This window comes from Brachypodium distachyon, chromosome 1 (genome assembly GCF_000005505.3).
Source record: "Brachypodium distachyon strain Bd21 chromosome 1, Brachypodium_distachyon_v3.0, whole genome shotgun sequence".
Taxonomy (NCBI): Eukaryota; Viridiplantae; Streptophyta; class Magnoliopsida; order Poales; family Poaceae; genus Brachypodium; species Brachypodium distachyon.
In genome coordinates this window covers 29,066,788-29,090,221 of record NC_016131.3, presented here as the reverse complement: position 1 = coordinate 29,090,221, position 23,434 = coordinate 29,066,788, and the positions used below count along the sequence as shown (strand labels likewise).

Here is a 23,434-nt window from a genome sequence, read left to right as displayed (position 1 = left end):
TAAAAAGTTTCAAAAAGTTTCGAGCAAATTCAAAATCTCGACCGATCTCCACCGATACTAGTACTGCACTAACATGTTTTGATAGTTGTACAAATCATTTGGTGGTCCAAACGGACTCAGAATTTGATGAAAATTTGATGTTTTGTTTAACATGGTGTTTCTGACCTACAGAAAAAGTTTTGAAAAATTTGGAGCAAATTCAAAATGAAACTTTTGTTGAAACAGTAGTGTTGCAAGGATTGCCGATAGAAAAATTGGTGTCTCAATGAAACTTTCCTATACAATTTCAATCAGATAAGAATGCCGATAGAAATGGTGTCTCAATGAAACTTTCTTATAAATTCCAATTACATAGGAATGTCGTTTGAAACATTAGTGTTTCGAGGAAAGTTTCAGAAAAATTGGAACAAGTTCGAAATAAAAATTTCATTGAAACATTAGTGTCGTAAGGATTGGACTGAAACATCGATGTCTTAATGAAATTTTCTTATACAATTTCAATCACATAGGAATACCAATTGAAACATTAGTATTTTAACGAAAGTTTTAAAATAATTGGAGCAAGTTCGGAATGAAACTTTAATTGAAAAGTTAGTGTCGGAGGAGCTCCACTGGCAGGTTTGGGAGTTGCAGGCCAGTTTGACGAGCAGCAGCCTGCGAGGCACCAAGCGACGGGCGGTGCATCTTTGGATGCCTTCAGAATTAGAAGGCAGGGAGACAGGTGATCCATGTGCAATTCAGTCATCAGTCAGGACGTCGACACTGTGTCTCCAGCTTGGCTTGCTCGACGTCGGGGAGGAAGTCCAGCATCGAGAGCTATTCTTACAGTGTGCAGGCTCTGAATGTCTGGCCGGGAATGTTGCCGTGAGAACTGGAGGCAAAGAACTGGCGGTGGCCAAAGCCCAAGTGGAGGCAAAGATAGTCTTGCCTTGCAGGGCGGGACAGCTTTGACCTTCAACATGATTATAGTATCTTTCAAACTTTATATGACTGTATGCATGATGCAGAGGCCTGAGATCGTTTTCCCTTTTCGAAAAGGAAAAAAATATCTTTCAAACTGGCAGCTCGTTTTACTGCTGATGGTAATTGACTAATTGTTATTATTTCGGAAAGATAACAGCAACATTTCTACAGTACTGCGGAGTACCTTAAACCCTGACACCCAGAACTGCTACAAGCTACTGATTCTAAATTCTTGATTCAAATTTGCCCAAATATAAATATATCTATTGTTAAAAAGCGTCTAGATACATGTAATATTTCGACAACAATTTAGAATCGAATGGACTAGACCGCAGACATCCAGAAACAAAACTGTTTTTATGGCCACATCATCGTGACGTTACAAGCTATGCTAAAAGGAGGCCAACCCCTTACACACAATCCCTTTTAGTACAAAAGATACAAATAGACTAACGGACTTTACAGAGGAAAAAATAATCGTTTACCTACAAAATGTACAACTAATATTTCCATTTCCCAGTGTGTCAAAATGCCCACTCCTGGTTTCTCTTCAGGTCTGGGATCTACCTAATGTTTGTCAGGCAAGAAAAGGTACCGGAATTTTGAGTCGAATGGGATGACGCTAAAGCTGCGCACTCCGAGAAGCCGCTGCTTCCGTGATGACGTGGTGTCTTGGATTGCTGCGACCTGGTCCGGTGTCAGCTGACGGCATATCCAGTCGGCAAGCAGAGAGTCCACCACAGTGCCCTTGGCGTAGCTCTGCAATAACGTTGGGACTACGAGCTTTCCTTTGTCATTGATACCAACAGATGCTCGGATGTAGTCTCTCATTGATTCTTGAAGCTCTTGCCGGACATTTGTGGCAGAGAAAATCTTGACCTGTGTGATAGAAATTTGTCATTTCCAAAATGTGAATTGGCTGGAAGCTTGGAACTCAGATTTCATGCTTCTTGTAAGTTGTAACAGTTTTTGCTATGAATACTTGAAGTTAAAGAAGACACAAAATTAGCAGCATCCATGGTCTTATATCATAAAATATGTATAGTAATGCTCAATTGTACTAGTATGCAATACCAGCAGCTTATAATATGTGTAGTAATGTCCGGTTGTACCAAAGAATGCAATGCTAGCAGTTCATAAAAGTTTGAACTCTGAACAACTGTGAATACAACATATGAAGTAGGCACCTATGAAGTATTCCCTCTGTTTCTTGGTGTGGCTCATATTTGACTTCGCACATTCAAGCTTTCATGAAAAAATAATCTACAATATGCAGGTTGTGCTTCAAAAATTGGTTTTGTTGGATTCATCTTCAAAAGCATTTTCATATGATCGTGATTTTCTAAAAAGGCGAAGTATCCGGTGAAAACCCTCACTCGGTGCAAACCATGCAAACTTCATAAAAAATCATGTTTAAAAGTTTCAAAAAAATTCTACAAAAATACCATATGTTGGGAGTGCGATGTTCTACAAACCTGCAAAATTTCAAGTTCAAAATCAAAAACATTTGAAAGGAATTAAAAAGAGAAAATTACAATGAATAGTGTCAAACACTGAAAGACCACTATTCATGCAGAATTTGTTTTTTTCGCTGCTACCAAAGGAAATTGAGTTTGGACTTGAAATTTTACACATATATAAAACATCACTTTTCTAACATATGTGATTTTTTTGAGAATTGTTTGAAGTCTTTTCGATGGAGTTTTCACAGTTTGCACCGTAGAGGTGGTTTTCACCGAATACTTCGCCTTCTAAAAATTAAGAAAATATTGCAAAACAAATTTACAGTCAAAGCTCTAGTCAGAATACACCCCACATTTTGTAATGGATGGAGCATTTCATCTGAGTTATAAAGCCCATACTTTACTGATATTTTTGGTACTAAACAGATTTCCAGTGTATACATGTTGACAGGACAAACTAAGATAAGCTCATCCACTTACAGCAGGTGAAGAGAACATTCCACTGCTAAGCGCAAACAACACCAGGGGCTCGGTGTCATCTATTGAGTATTTCTTGTGCTCCTCGGTAATTCTGAACTTGTGAAGGGCTAGCATCAAAGACTGAATAGAAGAAAACAGTAAGATACATCACGATGTGCATGAAAAACAAATGAAATATGTGATTGAGGAACAGAGAATACAATTTGTGGTCGGTGTGCAGGAGACTTCATCTTTAGAATCACAAACTCTATTTCAGCTGCACTGAAGGACTGTCCACCAACCATGTAACAGGCCTGGAGCAATACCTCAAGTTGGTTAGTAACATGATATGTTATCAAAGAAACATGGGGACCAAATAAATACTCCATCAGACAAACCTTTTGCATCAGCGAGAAAAGCTTAATGTCATTCCCAGGAACCCCGTATGCTAAATATGCCTGCAAGAGAGAAAAAAGGCAACATTCAGCGAGTAAGCAATCAAGAGTAACTAAACAGGGAGCAGGAAACATTCTTTCAGCATTGCATTAATTAGAACTACTAATAAACCAAATTACAAAAGTTATGGTGGTGTAACACTAAAAGATACTGCCTTTAAAATTCCAATTTATCAAAATAGCACACTATTTTTGTAAGGAAGAACAAATGCAATTTCATCTTTCCCATGTATACTGAGCAAATCACTAAGTAACAGATGGCACTCACATGCATTATTAAGGCATTGTACAGGTTAATCCAAAATGCTAACCGCTCATCACAGTTCATACAAGTAGGATCAACCTTTGATAGTTGCTCCACAAGGGCCCTGCAGAAAAGAATGGCTGAAACAGTTAAATGGTGTTTGCATTGGAGTCATGTTATAATACAAACTAGTGCTTTGTCCTTGCTTGTAGTACTAGAAGGTAGAATAAAACAATTTTGATACCTTTAATTATAAATGCAGTTTCCATGGCAACATTTTTCTCAAATCCGTAATAGGGGCTCATATAACGTGCTTTGTTATTGGTCCAGTCCGTCTAAGAAAAACATTGACCTAATTCATCTAAATTCTACTGGACTACTTATGTGAATATGCAATTTGTTGATTAGTATTGATAGCTTTAGACCAGGGTTCAACAGGAAACCTGAACTTCTTGAGAGCATCCGACGCATAGTCAAGTTGTCCCTTGCCAACATGCATCCAAGATACTTCAGTTACTGAACAATACTTTCCAATGTCTCTTCGGGCTTCCCCATTAACACTGTATGGATCAAAGTTTTCTGCTTCATCAATAACATCATCATCATCATGACCTGAATCAACCGAAGGGCTCCGCAACACTGAGGCCATTAAAGATGAATCTGACACAGACGTAAATGTAGAGCCAGATAGATATTCTGCTGATGAAGATAAATTATCAGAAGATATCTTTGGTGATATCTTGGATGACTCGGATAAATGTAGGAATATATCCCTCATGCAGTGCACCATATCTTCAGAGAGCTGATTTGGATTCTTCCACATATTTCCCTTCATGCTGTGTTTCTTCAGATCCAATTGGCTAAATGATGATGCATCTATTCCTTGATCTTCTTTGTCATCTTTCTCCATAGAGCCTGTCTCTTGCATCTGCAGGAACAAGAAGAAATTATTTTACTGACAACTTCAACTATTTTGCATAGAATATGAAATCAAGTACGCCTAAAACTGGTAAGTATGAATGAAATCGGACCTCTTCATCTTGTCGTTCTTCCAACAATGTATTTAAATGGACATCTTGGGGCTCTTCTAGCAGCCTATATGGACAGACCATCTCCGTATCTTTACTCCCCTTTTCAACGTCTTGTTGGTCTTCAAGTTCAGGGAATAAATATTCTTGCATTGCCTGAATTGGTTCATATTCCCCCAACTTAAAATCTCTTAATGTTGATATGTGCTTAGAAAGCAGAACAAGGAAACCGTCAGCAACTCCATACCAAACTAAGAACTTTCAAATGAGACTATTGCTATAAAGAGAACTTACTTCATCCCATGTGCATTTACTAGTTGATGGCGTAGATAGTATGTATTCAGGAAAATTTTCTACAAGTAGCCTTTCATTCCTTACATGAGAGAGCTGGTAGCGCAAGTCATTTAGATCCTTCTCAAGCTTTGAGACAGTAATCTCCAAGGATGATATGCTAATTATGAGCTCCTGAGCCTGGAAATGAAATGCTAGTATTAACGGGTGAGTGTATACAAAGACATGGAGCAAATTAGAAATATATGTAATATGTGTTCAAGGCAGAAAAAAAAGATGCAATATCTGCACCTTGTTTGGTAGCTTTGTAGAAGACTTCAATATCACTTCGGCATTACATGCGATGGCATCTGTCAATGCCAGATGCATGTCGATCTCTTCTTGGAGTTGCCTCTGCAAATTCCTGACCTGCAGTAGGCAATCACATCTTAGAATAATATCTCATGATCTTTGAACTTGCTTTATATATGTTCCATGATCCATCACTTAGTATGCATACATATGTACAAATTTAATGAAAACTGGTTGAATAAATGTCAAGCATAAGCATAGCCTTTTTAGAGTAAATTGTGCTTCCGAAGAGTACCAATTGCTATTAGTACTTGGAAACATAATGTGGAATTCTAACAAACACAGTGTGGTCTGTAGGGAAGCACCTTTCAGTCAACCACTAGAGCACAAGTTGTCACTTGTCAGTATCACGACGGATAAGAACCGCTGAAGACACCATTATACTACAAGCATCAAGATTTTAGAGGTGATGAAGTAAGAAAAGTACTCACTTCCTGCTCGAGCTGCGATCTGTACCGCCTTGTGCCGCCCCTCTGGATCCCTTCCCTGTTGCCGCCACCATTGCTGCTATCATCCTATTAAAAAACACCACAGCAATATCAGGTTCTCAAATCACCTGAAAACAGTCCAAGAGGCAAGAAAGGAACAAAATTGCCCGAATTTAGCAACAACAAAAAAGGTTGCCCGAATTTTTCCAGTGAGACATGTGAAGAACATCAAGGGGAAAGTGACATTTCGTCTGGGGCCCCTCGCATTTTTAGCACGCGAGGGAGCAGACAGCTTGTGTCCCTGAAGCTGGCGGCGTGCTCAGCCCAATGCGGAATGCGCAAAACAGTGCCGCATTCAGAATACGGGAAATTCTTGCGCCTGGAAGCAAAAAAATTGCCGCATGTGGGAGTGGAACATACGGACACGACAAGTTCATCATCGGAGACCAGGAGGAATTGCGAGAAGATAAGACATAAGAGAGGGGCTTTGATAAGGATTACGAGAAAACCAACCCCGGAGCAGCTCGCCGACGCCGACGCGTCGCCGCTTCCCGCCGCCAGACGAGGCGCGCGCTGCGGCAGCGCGCACGAGGAGCCGGCCGATCTCCTGCCGCCGCCGCCGCCGCCGCCCATCCTCTGCATCGCCCTCTGGATCGAGCCGCCCCTGGCGCGCGCGGGCCAAGAAAAATAAAAGAACACAGCTTTGATGAGCAAACGCCCAAGAGCGCGGCGAAGCACATGAGTCAATGAGAGAGGGGAGGGGAGGGGCAGGGACTGACAGGGTCACGGAGGAGCGCATCTTGTCGGACGCCATGGCCACGGCCGCAGCGGCGGCCAGGGCGTCCTCCGCGCGGACGCACAGCATCCACCACCAGCGCAAGTACAGTGGAGCCTCTGTCTGGGGGCTCTGGCACTAAACTAAAAACCAACCAGGATATGGACTCTGGAGAGCCCGGACACCAGGAGAGGGACGAGGCAAACGACAACAAATGGCAGCGCCTGCCTAGTGACGCTGCGGTCCGGTGATCTACTACTATCTATCCATCATCTATCAGTCCCTAATCGATGTGTGAACGGAGCTTAAGTGATGCGCTTTGTTGACTGTTTATTGTGCTGGCGATCATGCCGGCCATGACATGCCATGACGTAGGAGCACGCTGTCGCTGCTGGCTGCGCCGCAATAATTGTCTTGCCGAGGCATGGCAAAGGCATCTCGATCAGGGGCGTCCGATTTTTGGGTGGGCCGCGTGCTTGACCGCTGGGCCCGCGGGGCAGAGGCAGAGGGAGTAGGTGAGACTTGAGAGTGTGTGGGCCGAGATTGGACGGCCGGCCGGGTGGATCGAGTCTTCGGCTGCATGCAGACCCGGGCCGGCAGCTTAGTTTGTTGGTACAGCACAGTAACAAGCGTGTGGTGGTTTATTTTGTCTTAGTGAAAACTCTTGAATGCAACATGACATCTTAAGGAAAAAAATGGCGCGTGCTCCTTCACGGCTTCACCCATTGAGGCTTAGCCGCACCCATTGGAGAAGTGAAGTGCTACTGCCGCTGCCGATAGTACTGTTGCATAATAAGCACTGTATATATATCTGGTCTCTTGTTTTGGTTTGGTGAAAGATCCGTTGAGTTGTGGCAACGAAACTTCCGAGGCAAGTTAATTCGAGTGCGTGACACTCACTCAAATTAACATCGGAGGAGGTACGTACTGGGGAGACGGTCCCCGGTACATTTGGGTCAGTCGGGGATCGGGATCTCCGCCAGGAGCCGATCGAGCCCAGCCGAGAGCTAGCGCGGCAGCTTTTCCGCGCGCGCTTTTTCCGTTTCCTTTGCGCTGGCCTACTCCATCCGTCAAATTCCGGGCTTCCGAGCCGGCCGGTAATCTGAGCTCCTCCCAGTCCCAGTGCCAAAATATGATTCAATTCGGCCGGCACGGAATGCGACGAGGGGTGTCTATTCGGCTTCAAATCGACCCCCTGTGCTTGCGTGGTCCACGGTTCCACTGTGGATCTGTTGATTGTTCCCGTCCGGCCGTTGACAGCTACCACTGCTGTTTTGTTTGTTTTCTTGTCGTCGCGCAACTTTTGAATCTTAGAGCAAGAATGACAGTGGGGTATAAGTTGGGTATAGAAATTTAAATATCATATCTGTGTTTACTTGGATGAGTGAGAAGAGGAAGTGGACTGTTAGCTAACAGCCAGCTACAGCACTAGCTTCTAGGCTATTTGTGAGAGTGAAATGTGAATTCAGATTTAATAAAATATAACATCTTATAGCTCACTATTGTACATGATAGCTATTAGATGAGCTTATAACCAGTTGCTGGCTACTACTATTGCCCTTGCTCTTACCTAGATGTTACTCCAACATGCTATAGCTGCTCTAGTATAGCTGACAAAAAAAGGCTAGCTAGAGATATCGACGAGAACAGGGATTACCTTTCGTTTTTTCCGCTATAATTCTCTCTCCCATTTTCTTTTTTTCATTGGAACACGTACGGGTTTAACGAGTATAGGCTATAGAGGGAGTAAAATGGATAGATGCCGTGGAGCAACAGTGCATCTAGTAAGATACAACAGCAGCCGAGTGTTGTGGTTAGGGGTGGGCAAGGGCCGGCCGGGGGCCTGTAAAAGTGAAATGAATAGGGTAAGCACGATGACAACGAATACGACAGTAATCGGAAGTGACGGAATGCACGAAAACGTCGTTCGATGATGGTCAACACCGCGGGAGATGAAATGTAACGACATCTTCAATTGTAATGGGATATTTGTTGGAAATAAGATGTTTTGATAATGTAAATTAAAAAAAATCCCCGCAAAAGAAACATAATGTAAAAAAAAATTAAATGAAGAGACTAATGTATAACCCAGATGCAATCTCACGGTGGGATGATATATCAAACATATCACTCGCTGACCTTCTATTGAACAATTTAGACACACACTGCTTCTTTTTCTTTGAAAGAGTGCTAAAATTCCATTGAAGAAGAAGAGACCGATGGCCGTAACCTCGTTTATAAGGAAAACTGGGTCAAAAAACCCGTACAAAACATGGCTTATTCAAGAAAAGCCATACTTCCTCCCTCCAACAAAAGATGTCTTAAATTTGTCAAAATTTGGATGTATTTAAACATGACTTACTGTATATATACATGCATTCAAATAGTCAAAATTGAGACATCCTTTGTTGGACAGAGGAAGTACAAAAACCTAGACAACGAGCTAAGCGCTAGAACATCGCTGGGCAAACATGCTGCACCAAAAGTAAAAAACCACCCGCTCCAATGACACCGAGGAGAAAACAACTCCAAAGAAGGAGGCGGAGCTAGCCCTCCCTGGCGACCGGAGACAGGAGGAGATCGATTTCAAGATGCAGCTCGCGTGCAGGCGAGCTCCCGCTTCTCGATACCGCAACCCCTAGCCAAGCCCGCACACACTGCAACAAAACCACCGTCTTCATGCAGGTCTCCTAAGACAACGCCTTCAACAAGGACACTACATATCAGAAATGCCGCCGTTGCTCGGTCCCGAGGACCAGCATTGAGCTTTCACTCGTAGACCTCGACCACGAAAGGAAGGAGGCAAATGAGGCTGCACGACAATGCCTTCAAGAAGGAGATGACGTCCGAGGATGCCATCCTCGTCGGCACTGACAAAGTCGGCACGAGGTTTTCACCCGCAGCATCTGCACACCCACCGCGGACAGTAGAACCAAATAGGGCAACCTGAGCAAAGAGCAAGAACCTGGAACGAAGGAGCCTAGCATGGGGCCAAAAGGCGCCCCCACTACCGTGACACATCGCTGCTGCCACGGAAGGGCAGCAGCCACATGGATGACGTCCGATGAGAACATCGCGTTAAGTACCAGCTGGGCCCAAGCTTAGACACACACCGCTAAAAGTGATTGTATGATAAATTGTTGGTCGATGATGACATGAACAATTTTACACATCATTACTTATCATAACCCTACTAGAGATGCCCTGAGAGGACAGAGGTGACTAAATGGGGTGAAACAGAAAATTATGGAGTATTTGTAATCAATGAGAGAATTTTGTAGTTTCGAAATATATCCCTCAGAACTTTGCACCAATATGTGAAAAAAAATTAGCATAGTGACACATTTGGAACGGCTACTTTTTAAAAAAAACGAGTAACAAATTTTAGTGATATGTAGTACATTTTTTTTAGAAACCTTTAACTTTATTCAAACACGAGAACCATTACAGGTATAATACTTTGGATCATAAACTCTAGAAATTACAAGGTAACTCATATAAATAAGAATTACAATGAAATCTCTTAAAACAATCTTCTCCGTGATTTCATACTTTGCAATATGAAATTCTGCTGAGACTCTAGCATAGAGACTGCAATCAGACTGTAGCAGCAACATTGTTATCGGTATCCCTGCACGAACTTGACTACTTTCAAAGGTTTCGAAAAGCCCCTTGAGTCGCTCATCCAAAAAGATGAGAAGTCATGAGCGTTGAACGTACTTGGGCCGGGGATGATCCCTTAACGTGCAGGTCATCGAACCGCAAGATCTTCATCAGAACGTCAGAGAAGTATTCCAAAATTACAAAAGATAAAACCAATAAAAGCACCGTGACACACTAACAAAAACTCAATAGATACGTATAAACGTATCTGCGAGTACACAAATCCAAAATCCACAAGATCGGGTAAACTAAACTCACGGGGATTAAAAATCTCTGGCTCCGCAACAACGCCTGTTGAGGCACCACCACAACAGAGAAAGAACCAGGGTATCTTTATTCGCGACGGCATCGCAATCTCTGCCATTGCGTCGCCGATCGAAATCAAACAATTGAAATATGCAAACACTTTTGGATAATGTTATGAGGGGTTCCTCCCTTCAGCGCCAAGACGGCGGCTGAAGGTAAAGAGAACGCTAAATCTTCGATGGTGACGGCTAGAGCAGAGTTCTCATTCAGACAACAGAAGCTGCAAGATCGACTGAACAACAGTATATGGTGTAGTGATACAGTACATGTGAACTTTTGGAAAGTAGAAATAGGCAGCGTGCCTGAAATTCTGATCCATGAAAGCTTCCAAAGCCGGAACCGAAATCGGAGTCAGAACCATATTGCGTGGCCTCTCTGGACTGATGGGCCAAGCGGGCCGGGCTATGTCAAAGTCCACGTACGTGCCATTTTGTTCAACAGAAAGTCCAGATATAGTCAAAGTCGCCGGCGACGAACCCAAGCTCACCAATAGATACGTGCCGCGCCCGTGCCCACCCATGCCGGCAACCTGCCTGTAACAGAGGAGCTCCAGCAACGCAGGCGCAGGAGGCAGGAAGCAGCGAGCATGGCGAGCCCATGGGACAGCTCCTCGAGCAGCCTGTGGGGCACCCTGGGGCAAGCCTCGAACGTGGCGCAGCTGGTCGGCGTGGACGCCCTAGGGCTGGTCTCCATGGTCGTGCAGGCCGCCCTGGCGGCGCGGCGCCACCGGGACGCCTGCGTGCGGCTCGCGCAGCACGTGGAGCTCGTGGGGGGCCTGCTCAGGGAGCTGGAGCTGGCCGAGCTGATGCGGCGGGAGGCCACCAGGCGGCCGCTGGAGCAGCTCCGCGGCGCGCTGCGGCGGTGCTACGCGCTCGTCAGCGCGTGCCAGGACTGCGGCTATCTCCGCCGCCTGCTCCTGGGTGCCAGGATGGCCGTTGAGCTCCGCGCCGCGCAGCACGAGATCGACATGTTCGTCCGCCTCATCCCGCTCATCGCCCTTGTGGACAATTCTACAAACAGTCGTCGTATCAAGGTACGGTTGTTTTCAAATCGTCGTTGGTTACTAGTAGTAATCTGGCGAGCCCACGGAAGTTCATACCGAAATTTAAGCCTATATATGGTCGCATGTGATTGAGGAAAAGCACTGATTTTAGGCGATTTTATTTATAATTCGGCTGAACTGATATGCGTAAGGGGTCTGGACGTCTGAATTGGAGTCCAATTGCAATTTGCTACTGCCAGTCAAACAATTCGATATGAATTCAGCAAGTCTGATTTCATAGGGTGATTCAGCTTTCTTGGAGTGAGAGATGCAAATCTAGTAAGCACCGCACTTCAACTTGGCCTTGGCTTCAGCGCACCGAGGTTGATAAACCTTGGGCCTCCTTCCGCATCCGATTTCGGTCGCAGATTCTCACCCTCTTCCATGAGGCTTACAGCTCGGTTGTGGGAAATGATCGCACTACCCTCTTTTCAGTCGGATAACTGGATTGATGGGAAATCGATCGAGTCCCTCGTTCCGATTGTTTTCGCTGCCGTTAGTCAGCAGGTCTCTCGCATATGCTTGGTTGCGGATGCCCTTGAGGAGAGTGCTTGGATTCAGGACATCTCGGGCCCCCTGAATGCCCAAGGCTTGGTTGAGTTCCTTCAGATTGCGGATATCCTCGCTACCGTGGTCCTCATCCCAGGACAGGGGGATGTTCTCCGCTGGAATTGGTCGGCCTCTGGAGTCTACTCCGCCAAGTCAGCTTTCCTTTCACCTCTTTGCGGATCGCCTGACCTTTCCACCTTGGTCGCAGATTTGGCGTTGTTGGACTCAGCTGAAATGTCGAATCTGGATCTGGCTCGCTTGCGCCAACCGTTGCTGGACGACGGACCGCCTGGAACGCCACAATCTTCCCTTCAATGTGCGGTGTCCTTTGTGCGATCAGGAGCTGGAAACCATGACCCATCTTCTCCTGGGATGCGCTTTCACGAAGTCGGTCCTCCACGCGGTTTTGGCCAGAGCCGGGGCGCTCTGTTGCCTGCCTCGCCCCTCGGAGGACCTTGTCGATTGGCTCTTGGCCGGAGCCCGTAGGCTCCAGGGCAAGGTGAAAGCCGCTCGGTCGCTCATCAACCTCTCTCTCTGGCAGATTTGGAAGCTTTGGAATGCTTGCATCTTCGAAGGAGCTTCTCCGGATGTTGCTCGACTCGTTGAGGACATCTTTGTGGAGGCAGACTTGTGCCGTGCCGCCGGCGCACGTGCTCTCAGCCAGCTTGCCCACCTCCCTCTCCACGCTCGTCCCCCTGATTTTGGGCCTAGTTCTATCCCTGTATAGTTGCCAAAGGCTTTTCTTCTCTTTCTTTCCGGTTTTTGTTTTTGTTTCCTTTTTGAGCCTTTTGGCTCTCTCAGCTGCCGGTTTGTACGTGCGCTTCTTGCGCTTTCTTCTTAATGAAAATGACACGCCACTCGGCGTGTCTGCGAAAAAAATAGGGTGATTCAGCTTTGTAATAAGTTGAGCTGCCGCCCAGGCGGGGCTCTCCCTGGCGGCTCGGGCGCCCATCCCAATCACCAGTACTAGCCCTCCCTTCACCCTTTTCTTCCTCCTTATTGGTTCACATCCAGGGAAAATAATCCTAAGAGACCATGTGCATCATGTGACACGTGGATAGATTAGCATTTAAAACTATTCTCAAAGCATCAGGAGTGAAAAAAGAAAAATACAGTAATAATCATGATTATAATGCAGTGGATTTCCCACGTGCCGCAAGATGGACATGGTCTTTCGGCCTGGAGGAGAGACCAGGTCTCTTAGGCATGGTGGCCTCCGGATCTAGCTGGATGGCCCGCTCGATGGGAAACATCAGTGGTGCGGCAGTGACCGGATGTAGTGCAGGTCATGGCCTCAATCTGCTTCCGGCGATTTCTCCGCTTCCACGAGCGAGGCAAGGGCTCCATTGTACTGGAAGCAGGTTAGCTCGACGTGAGCAGGCACCTGACGATAGCTTTGGTGGAAGACAACATCAGTTTCAACAATGATTATGCGGGTTCTCCGGGTGAAAACCTGTTGTTTAGCTTCTTTTGGCTCGACCGATAGCTTTGGTGGAAGACAACATCAGTTTCAACAATGATTATGCGGGTTCTCCGGGTGAAAACCTGTTGTTTAGCTTCTTTTGGCTCGACCGCTGGATCAAGCAGCGTCGTCGTCATACATACGTTTTGAATTCGTTGGTCGAAGCGAAATCAGGTTCGGGGTGATAACCCCATGTTTGACCTCTTGTTTGACCTCTTGGTTAGACCCGACAACATTGACGTACGAAAGGTTATTCTTTCTTGAAGGCGTTGCCTTTGAGTAACACACTCATTGTTTGGTTCTGTGTCGTCAGTTGTCACTGTCCATGGATTTTGGTCCGTGGCAATAGGTTTTTGGCCAGGTATGGAGATATCGACTGCCGAGAGACCATATGTTGGTCTCGAATTTTTCTTTTATTCTTTTTCTGTAAGCCGTTGAGTCGTCCTTGATGCTTGGCATCTTTGTAATAAAATTATGGTTGTGTGCATCCTAGGATGGAGAGGCAGGGAGGCTTGCCCTTGCGTTTCCAAAAAAAATCTTTGCAATAAGTCTAAAGGATAACCTCGATCATACAACCTATGCTGGTCAATTGTTCATCAATAATATTTGTCCTTTTTTTCTATCTTGTCTAGCAGGCCAAGGAGGAGGTGCGCACTGTAGTCGCAGGTAGTTCAAATCATCACATCAGGTCAGATAATATTTAAATCATCACCGTATTTTATTACTCAGAGAACTATCTATCATGTATTAATATTTAAATCTAAACTTTTGTGTTGTCTTTTGATGAAGTAGCAGTGTGGAAGGTTAACCACTTGGTTTCCTGACAAAGGGAAAACTGACAACTCGATGATTTTTTACCTTATGGGTTTCCTAGTGACTACGCTATGTTTAGATAATAGAAGCAGTTCTGATCCGGAGCAGTTCATGACAATGCATTTGCAACATATATGTACATGTACAACATATTTCTGTAATGTAGGATTCTATTTAACTTAAAAAGAAAGCATGTTTTTTCCATTTTATGTACCATGCCATAGGTTCGTCATTTGTACAGTCTCAAATGTATCAAGTTTACCAATTTCTTGGACTGCTGAAGCCATTGGTGTTGGTGTATAGATATACTAATGGTGAGATTTACCTATCTTTAGTTTTGCTACAAGAGCTGAGGATTTCACTGAATTACATTCCCGAGGAGCTACCGAACTTTGCAATGTTGGACAACAACAATTGGTAGGTAAGTGATATGGAAACTAATATATTTAAGTTTCGCGTCAATGCTATTTGCATCAAGGATCTCGGAATCGCTTTGTTATGCCTGTGTGCAGTTACATGCTCGTGTTTTTGGATATATTGTAGCTAAGAGAATAAAAGATGTCCATATGAGCGATTTTGATATTATTATTTTCTATATGTGCATACTTTTTCATGAGCAAATATTGCGTCAGCACATAGAATATCACAGCGGCTAGATAGAAGTTAATAAGAACATGTCATGGAAGAACTACTGTACATACAGTTCTATACTTGAGAACTTCCTTTTTAGTACATATATGTACTCCATTTAGTAACCACGTGAAAGATGTGACTTAAGTGATAGAAACATCATCTATATATATTGCGTAACTTATATTCTAATCTCTATTTGTTTTCATAAGATGGTGCTCTTGATGGTCCGTGAAACAAACAACCTGGAGCATGTTCTCAATAATTTTGTCTTCTCTTGGTCATATTAATGTTCTCTGCAATACCATTGGTGACAAGTATAGATTATCCATGAGTCAGGAACAGTAGACCTGCAAGAACAGACAATCTTTGATATTGAAGAACTTGTGAAGCTCTGTACCCGTGTAGAAGAGGCTTGCACGGGATTCGCAAAATTCAACTTCTTTCAGATCGTGGATGCTACAGACAATTTCTCGGAGAAGAGAATAATTGGATGGGGTGGGTTTTCTACGGTCTATAAGGTACATTGTAACAACAAAGAAAGAAACTAACAAAATGAATGCATGTCCTCCCTTTCTTCCCAATAAAGCACTGATTTATGTTAGGAAATGTTAATTTGAACTCCCTTGGTGACCATTGCAGGGTCAGTTGCCCGACGGACATATGATTGCCATCAAAAGACTTGATAGCCCTGCAACAATATTTGATTTCGACAGTGAATTGCAACTCACAAAGCTTCAGCATCCAAATTTGATTAGGTTATTGGGGTGGTGCATCCATGGGAAAGAAAGGTTTCTAGTCTATGAGTACATGCAAAATGGTTCCCTGGAAAGTTACATATCTGGTACGCTTTCAGTATTATCAGTGTTATTTTTCAATGGTACCTCTTTTAAATATGTGCACGAATACAAAAGGTCTACTGTTAAATGTAAGGCTACAGCAGCTTTAATTTCACATGATTCTTCATGACTCGAATCATAATAAGTTTGAAACAGAAATTGCAACTTTATTTTTATCTAGAAGATAACAATTATTTGGAAACTTTGCAGACAAAACAAAAGGGCCATTGCTAGACTGGTCTAAGCGACTCAAAATAATCAAAGGTTTAATAGAGGGGCTTGTTTACCTGCACAAACACTCCATGTTATGGATTGTCCACAGGGACTTGAAACCAAATAATGTCCTATTGGATTACAACATGAACCCAAAGATTGCTGATTTTGGATCATCTAAAACAATGAGTTCCGACATTGCAGAAGAGCTTACATGCAGGGTTGTGGGTACTAGGTATGGGCTGCCTGATATATCGATCATTACAGATTCCATCATTTGTGTTCAGATGTTCTAAATTTATAGTTTTTGTCTCTTTTGTTTTCAATTTTCAGTGGTTACAAAGCTCCAGAGTATGCATCTCAAGGAGTTTACTCACTGAAGACAGATGTGTTCAGTTTTGGCGTTCTGGTTCTGGTGATCATTAGTGGACGGAGGAATATCATACTCGACAAGCAAGGGGATACTGTTGGTGATCTTGTACGAAATGTGAGTGAACATACATTTCAAGAAACATCTTACATTTCTATGCTCAAATGTTTGTGTTGATACTTCACCCATTTATGAGCTTGGATTTACATTGAGGTTCTCTAATGTCAAATGTATTGAAAATATTTCAGGCCTGGCGTATGTGGAAGGCCCAAAGGTTGCATGAGCTTGTAGATCCATCGTTAGGTAGCAGATATGAAATCACTGAGATAACACGATGCGTTCAGGTGGCTCTGCTTTGTGCTCAGGAGGATCCAGCAGATCGCCCCACCATGACAGATGTTGCTGCCATGCTGAACTCTGAAAGCATGACCTTTCCAATTGAACCTAAGCAGCCTGCGTTGCTGAGAAATGGGAGTGCTGCTGAAGACTTAGCATCTTCATACATGGGCCAATCAAGCAGGACCATAGACATAACCATCACTAGCTCCGCTCCAGTGTCAACTAGAGTTCGGATCATTGTAGATCCGGAGGTTTGATATGATAAAGAACATTGAATATAATATATTGTTGAAATGTTAGAAAGGATAATGGGACTTTTATCATTCCTAGTAGTAGTGTACATTTCCAGATTAGTATCAGTTTTGTGAGTACAAATAAACATATTTGTGTATTCATATACTGATTTTGCATCAGATACATCAAAATATAACTAAATGTTTCATCTTTTATCGTTGTTATCCTAGCCAGTTATTCTTATATATGGGCCCGGCGATTCTCCATTTTCTTATTAAGAGGCCACTCTTCATTCCAGATTTTCTTTTTCAAAAGACTTCCTCTTTGTTTGATAATAATTGGGTTCGAGCCAAAACCATACTATACAATCTCTGCATACTATTGCTATATTCTACTACAGCGATTCCAGAGATAGGGACAAATCAAGTTTCTGATAACATGGATTGCAAACACAATATGGACGGCTATCTTAATCTCGATGTAATCTGACTGCCTGATGCTGGTTAGCTCTATATGGAGCACAAAAGTTTAGAATGAGAAGCCCCAGAGAAGCTAAAACTGATACTTATCGTCAGCACCCAACTTAAGGATCATCAAACTTCTATGTGACAACCAGCAAACACTGGCAGAAATCAGGTTCAAGATCTCTAGTTTTACACCTTACAGGCACATCTGGATTTCAAAATACCTGCTACACGCTGACACTCCATTCTGATTACAATTTTTTTACTTTAAATGCAAAGGGGGGAAGTTATCAAACTATTACAGTGAACAAGGTACCAGTGAGAAAGGATGCAAGGGTCAGCTACTAAAGTATGGGACTAAGATAAATCCTCTAACAATAGGATGATTAAAACTAGTGACTCGATGGCGCCACACATGGCCTTTTGCTGTAGATTGCATCTGAGAAGGTGTCATGTAGCTGCCCGGCAAGGCTTACAGGATCATCGATGAGAGCATCCACAAACACACTAACTAACCTCCTTTCATGCTGAGTCGCTCCTAAGCTGAACCATGTCAAGAACTTCAACCTGAAGTTGGCCTCGATGTAACCTTTGCATTCCAGCCACCTGATCACCTTGACACAGGACGTAAGCTCGTCCTTGTGGTCAATGTCCACGGGTTTTCCTGTGGTGTTCTTGTTTGATGAATTCCTTAGTTCTGTTCCAGGTTTCAAAGGGCCACGTTGAGGAACACAGTCATCGTTGTTTGATTTAGAGCTTCTTCTGATGATCTCACTGCCTGCTGCTATCGGAACCAATGAACATGACGGATTCTCCAATAAAATCCCCTGCTTGTGAGGCACCAGGTTTGACGACTTCCTAAGAGAAGATACTTGAGCAGATGTGTTTGGTTCTGAAGGTCCTTCATTGTGTCCACCTTCCTCAATTCTTCCAGGGGTTCTCTTGCATGGTAAACTCACGTTGTCGGTTTTATCCCTCAAAGTTCCTTGACTGGATTTTGCTTCAAATATCCTCCCAGAAACCCCCTTGCAGTTTTCAGCACCTTTCTGTATGATGGTTAGCAATAAGCCGGAGGATTCAGGTTGAGAAACTGGCTTCTGTACAGTGTGTGCATATGATGCAAATTGTGAGCCAATTGTTGCCTGGTTTTGCTTCAAAGTTCCATGACTATGAACCATTAACTCTGAGGACCTCTTCAGTAAAGCTGCTTGAGCAGCTGATCCAGGTTCTTCTTCGTTGTCGTCTAAACCTGATGCTGATACCTTAGGAGCTTCCTCCAGTTCACCAACTTTAGTTACCCCAGCAACACCTATTTTAGATCTCTCGAGTTACTGGTGGTTTCATTGCAGTGAAGAGATGACTTTTCAGGGTAAAGGATATCAATATTTGTACAATATTCAACATGACTTTTCAGCGACCTGTTGGGATCAGCATAAGCGGTACAATCATTGTCAGATTTCACATCTCCTGAAGAAGGATTGGACACATCACTACTACTATCTGCCTTTAAGCTTCTGTTATTTGGGTCTGTTCCAGCATCCACTGCCATTGAAATTTTTGCATCCACTTTATTGGGAAAGCAAATTGTCTTTGTCCTGACTTCCCACGATCCAACCTCCTTTGAGTTGGTGAATGCAATAACCTTGATGACATAGCATGTAAATGGAGCAAGTCCTCTGACCACCAAACTTGTCGATGGCATCAGTATTATGCCTGTTGGTTTTGAGGGATAATCTTCTATACTAGCCTTTCGGCGCCACAAGTTAAAGCCAATTAAACCTTGAGGGAGCGTAGGGCATATGTCGAGGTCAAAAACTACAGTGATAGATCCGTGGGAAATATCCTCAAGCTTTATGAAGTTTGATGGCACCATAGAAGATCCTGAATTACAAGTTATGCATAAGAATTCATCCCAATAACGGGCGTAAGATAACCAAAAAAATAGAAAAAATGGAAACTTACTCTGAATTTGCAAGTCAGCAGTTAAGGCACCAGAAAACATAGATTCAAGAGTCTCTATCGCACAGCTACAAAGCTTCTGAACTTCAACAGCTACAGCGAGACGACCAACAAGTCGCCGACCCATATCTGGAAGGCCAGTGATTGGACCAAACTCGCCCTCCAGCTTCTTCATTGCTTTATCCACAAACTCATGGAGGACCATGTACTTTTCAGTGGATATGAGGATCTTATGACTAAGTATCCGGTGGCACAACACATCCAACCGCCGAGCATCTTTTGCTATCAACATTTGTTTCTTCCAGCACCTGAGAAAATGAAATTACATTGTCATCCTTACTAAATATACATGGTTAAATACTCACGTACAAAATAGATTTTCTGGTTGATAAGACAAATTCCTACCGGAAAAATCAACTAATTAATCTTTCAGACATTTTTAGATCCGAAGCTGACAAAATAACTTTATTCTCAACAATTTTTTTGCATCCAACCCTGACTTAAGTACTATAAATTTCTCATTTTGACTTCATGGAAGTATAACTAGAGGATTTCTCCTAACTACTATTCAGAGAAAAGGGGTAAAAGGACTATATTCTATTTCCACATAAATGGCATAACATTTAAAAGCAACCCCAGGATGTGGCAAGTTACTACTTTGCTACATCCTATCACGTGTTTCAGTGATTCAGTCTAGTGCCCTTGCATGGAATAAATCAAACATTATAGCATGCCCTTTGGGATATGAATATTCAGGAGTGATGTGAGAACTATCCCCGCAGGCGCATCACAAGTTGTTCGAGCCTGCCCTAATCTGGCTTCTGGCATCTCCAAGCTAGGCGGCCGACAAACTTATGTATTTATTTACAAACAACCAACCCGTTTATTTCTCTGAGTAAATATCATTTTTTAATTTCCTGAATAAATAAAAAATTTGGGTGGGCCTTTATTGGTTGGAGTCAGGCCAGAGTGCCAGACGTACCAGAAAAATAAGGGTGGGCTTCTCACAAACAAGTCTGACCCCAAGTGCAAGTAAATGAAAAAAGGTGAAAAAACAAACCGCACTGAGAAAAAAATGAGCACACTGTGTGAACAGCATGGTAAGTTGGTTGGTAAATAGTAAGAATTTGGTCCGTCTCTTTTATTTCGTTTAATTACTGTAAATGAAAACCATAATAATGTCACAGTAGAAGAAAAAACTAGTTATCTTAGCGACTGGATTGAATCTACACAGACCAGTTCAACAACTATATGACTAATGAGACATGATGATATTCATGTGCCACTTGTACACACAGCATGCATGTTACACTAGTTCTTTACATGGTAAGTTTGGTCGTAGGGAAAATCACACAAAATTGAACTTATAAGAAAGGCTAAAAATCTGAACCATTCTGAATTAGTGAGTCATGGTGGAGATTAACAAGAACAGAATCGATGCGATAAGGCAGCTAATAAGTAAGACTGGGAGCAATAGCATTGACACAGATGTGTGAGTGTGTCTAATTTCAACGTTAGAATATATAATAAGAAGTAACTGGAAAACGTTTCAGAAAAATACCTGAGTAAATCATTTTGTTTCCCACAGTGGATACAGTAATAACCACCATCAAGTTTCTTTGACTGTCCCCTCTGCAGAATGCCGGATCGTTCATCCTTGAATCCGCATTCCAAGTGGCATGACAAACCACATGACTCTTCAAGCGAGGGTTGGTCTGAATCGCAGAACAGCCAGAGGCTAGGATCCTTATTGTCATCGTACTTCAAACAGATACAGCACGAGCAACATCTGCAAAATTTATCTGCTGGGTTAAGACCAGCCCTACAAGCTGAATTTTGGCAAAGGTGTGCCTTGTTTGTTGCTGCACTTACACCATCTGTAACTGGAGTACTTGCAGTAACTGGAACTACTGGAACAGCATTCTTTTTCTGTTTTTTGTAAGGGCACTGGAGGTTACTTGACTTTGGCTCAGGGTCTGACTCCTTCACACGTTTCCTACAGCCAGATGACTTTCCATTCACAGCTTTGATGAGAAAATTTAGTATTTCCTGTTTTGAAGCCCCATTAAATGTTCTCCCTTTACGGAACACAGAACATAGAATCTGTACAATATCACGGCGAGTCCATTCATGTAGCAGTTCAAGTGCATTATCCGGATACTTCGATAACTCCCTGACAAGTTCTCTCTTTTCATCAACACTCAGCAAACAGCATTTAATTGGATCGGCAATAAATTCTGGAGAATCAAAAAGGTATGGTCACTGCTCACAAAAAATTCGGAACATCCTCAAAGTAGTGGTAAACTGGTAACCAACATTATGTCGCCCAGCAAATGGTGAAGAAAATAAATATTATGAGTATTGCAGGTCTCTTCCTAAACACTAAGTAATTAATTTCCCTGGATTAAAGGTACCTACTCACCTAAATACATATTAGCTGCCGAGCTAGAAAGAATGTATAGTACTCTCTCTGTTCCTAAATACTTGTCGCTGTTTTAGTACAAAACTTGAACTAAAACAGCGAAATACTTGTCGCTGTTTTAGTACAAAACTTGAACTAAAACAGCGACAAGTATTTAGGAACGGAGGGAGTACTAATAAGGCAACTGGCAGGGTCATGTCCTTGCCGAGCAATATTTTGAGTTTTTTCACACAGGTAACAAAGAAGAAGATGGCATTGCACCACAAATGCTGGTGAAAATCATACTCATAATATGATTGCAATAAATCACATATAACATGAATAATTTGCAGGGTAAGTCCATGATCCATTCCACCAATAAAACATGCAGGGCCAGATCAGTTCCGATGGAGTCGTAATCGGCCGCCTAACGCCGACCGGCGAATCGACACCTATGCAAATACCTCCATACGCAAAGCTTGACCCGAAAAAAATGCCCCAAAAAAATTCGCAAGAAAATATACGCTGGCTGGGGGGTTGCAGGATTGGTGCGGACCAGACATGGGGGAAGAGGCCATGGCGTGGAGCTGAGGATCGTCGATGGGAGGGTGCGGAAGAGGGAATGATGGTCTCGCTTCTCCAGTTCTCCTCTCGCTCTAGTACATGGCATTCGAGTTGCCGCCTCTCCTCCTCTCTTCACTTCCGACCACGACGAAAACCCCAGTCCCAGGTCACAAACCCCAGCACAGAAGAAGCACTGAGAAGCGGATCCATTTTTTGCTATAACACCCTTGTCTTTTTTTCGTATTGCATGACTTATTCGGTTCTCGCTTGTTGGAGAGTTTTCAGTAATTTTACCAAGTTTCCTAAATATTCTGCACTTCAGAAGTATTTATTTTTGTGTGGTAATACCACTGAGGAAATTAAATACGGAGTATTAGTGAATTTCATTTTTCGCTACAAACTCTTTTACTCTCTCCGTCCGGAAATAAGTGACTTGTCTCAAATAAAATACGCTAGAAATGGCCAGAGAGGGAGTATATCAGTTTTTTTTTCTCAACTGTCTTTGTCCATGCTTCCATGGTGATGTGACTTTCCATTTTCAAGATTATATGCTGCTGAAAAAGACATCATCACTCTTAAAATTCTGTGAGTTCATGCAAATTGTCTTTTCTTGCCTCAAATAAAATACGCCCTTATGCGATCCATCACCATGGGGCTAGATGAAAATATGTCCGCGTCAACATTTTAGTCTGACCTCCGAGCCATGTCGTCTTGCCAAACATCTAGACACTGTAGAGCCCCAAGGCCCTCGACGCAAGGGCGTGAGTTCAACACTAACATAAAGATGCATGTCCCCAGAAAAAAGAGAAAGAAAGTTGTGTATACACTCTCTTTTTTTTACGAGTTGCAGACAAAAACATACTGCCTCCGTCGCAATGTACAACACATGTCTCGTTTTCTCTGACCGAGACTGGATAGAACAAAAATTACTTCATTGATGTACAACTTATATGTCACACGATATGATATCATCACGTTCATTTTCGAAAATACTAACTTACCGTAACCTTGTATTTTGAGACCTTGGAAGTGCACGTAAAGTCGTAGGCTCACGTCAATCGCAAATTGCTGGCTCTCCTAGGTCAATCGCATCGCTTGCATTTAGCTCAGCAGTAAATCTTTGTTTTGT

General features: G+C 43.1%; 3 protein-coding genes across 6 annotated transcripts; 1 reads left to right on the top strand and 2 right to left on the bottom strand.

Moving 5' to 3' along the window:
• Positions 1-1,227: 1,227 nt before the first annotated feature.
• On the bottom strand, positions 1,228-6,690 carry LOC100830293. Of its 2 annotated transcripts, none has more exons than XM_003563414.4 (12): positions 6,462-6,690; positions 6,196-6,346; positions 5,686-5,769; positions 5,195-5,311; positions 4,907-5,083; positions 4,616-4,819; positions 4,028-4,512; positions 3,609-3,708; positions 3,284-3,343; positions 3,107-3,199; positions 2,907-3,026; positions 1,228-1,842 (listed from the first exon to the last, which is right to left on the bottom strand). In XM_003563414.4, exons 1-12 carry the CDS (start codon positions 6,545-6,547, stop codon positions 1,531-1,533), a joined length of 1,989 nt encoding a protein of 662 aa, XP_003563462.2. In that variant the 5' UTR covers positions 6,548-6,690; the 3' UTR covers positions 1,228-1,530. The 2 variants fall into 2 exon arrangements, with proteins under 2 accessions (XP_003563462.2, XP_014752066.1); XM_014896580.2 differs by having other exon boundaries at positions 5,686-6,061; positions 6,462-6,684.
• A 4,213-nt stretch (positions 6,691-10,903) lies between these two features.
• On the top strand, positions 10,904-17,130 carry LOC100829989 (putative cysteine-rich receptor-like protein kinase 20). 3 transcript variants are annotated; one of them, XM_014896582.2, is made up of 8 exons: positions 10,904-11,459; positions 14,112-14,167; positions 14,628-14,713; positions 15,268-15,443; positions 15,565-15,766; positions 15,972-16,209; positions 16,308-16,461; positions 16,593-17,130. In XM_014896582.2, the coding sequence occupies exons 1-8, from the start codon at positions 11,013-11,015 to the stop codon at positions 16,938-16,940; spliced, it is 1,707 nt and encodes a 568-aa protein (XP_014752068.1). In that variant the 5' UTR covers positions 10,904-11,012; the 3' UTR covers positions 16,941-17,130. The 3 variants fall into 3 exon arrangements, with proteins under 3 accessions (XP_014752068.1, XP_014752067.1, XP_010227385.1); XM_014896581.2 differs by having other exon boundaries at positions 10,905-11,459; positions 15,262-15,443; XM_010229083.3 differs by having other exon boundaries at positions 10,906-11,459; positions 14,115-14,167; positions 15,262-15,443.
• On the bottom strand, positions 16,936-21,266 carry LOC100837634 (VIN3-like protein 2). The gene is given in 5 exon segments (XM_024462004.1): positions 16,936-18,693; positions 18,696-19,262; positions 19,344-19,648; positions 20,902-21,129; positions 21,213-21,266. Coding segments are annotated over 5 exon segments (2,025 nt in total). The 5' UTR covers positions 21,218-21,266; the 3' UTR covers positions 16,936-17,773.
• Positions 21,267-23,434: the final 2,168 nt, after the last annotated feature.

Excerpts from the sequence above, each read along its gene's own strand:
- LOC100830293 (XM_003563414.4), bottom strand. The coding sequence starts at position 6,547 with ATGCTGTGCGTCCGCGCGGAGGACGCCCTGGCCGCCGCTGCGGCCGTG. Across the intron at positions 6,347-6,461 it reads ATGCGCTCCTCCGTGACCCT|GGGCGGCTCGATCCAGAGGG; the intron begins GTCAGTCCCTGC and ends CGCGCGCGCCAG. Across the intron at positions 4,820-4,906 it reads GTAAATGCACATGGGATGAA|CACATATCAACATTAAGAGA; the intron begins GTAAGTTCTCTT and ends CTGCTTTCTAAG.
- LOC100829989 (XM_014896581.2), top strand. The coding sequence starts at position 11,013 with ATGGCGAGCCCATGGGACAGCTCCTCGAGCAGCCTGTGGGGCACCCTG. Across the intron at positions 15,444-15,564 it reads GGTTTTCTACGGTCTATAAG|GGTCAGTTGCCCGACGGACA; the intron begins GTACATTGTAAC and ends TGACCATTGCAG. Across the intron at positions 15,767-15,971 it reads CCTGGAAAGTTACATATCTG|ACAAAACAAAAGGGCCATTG; the intron begins GTACGCTTTCAG and ends GAAACTTTGCAG.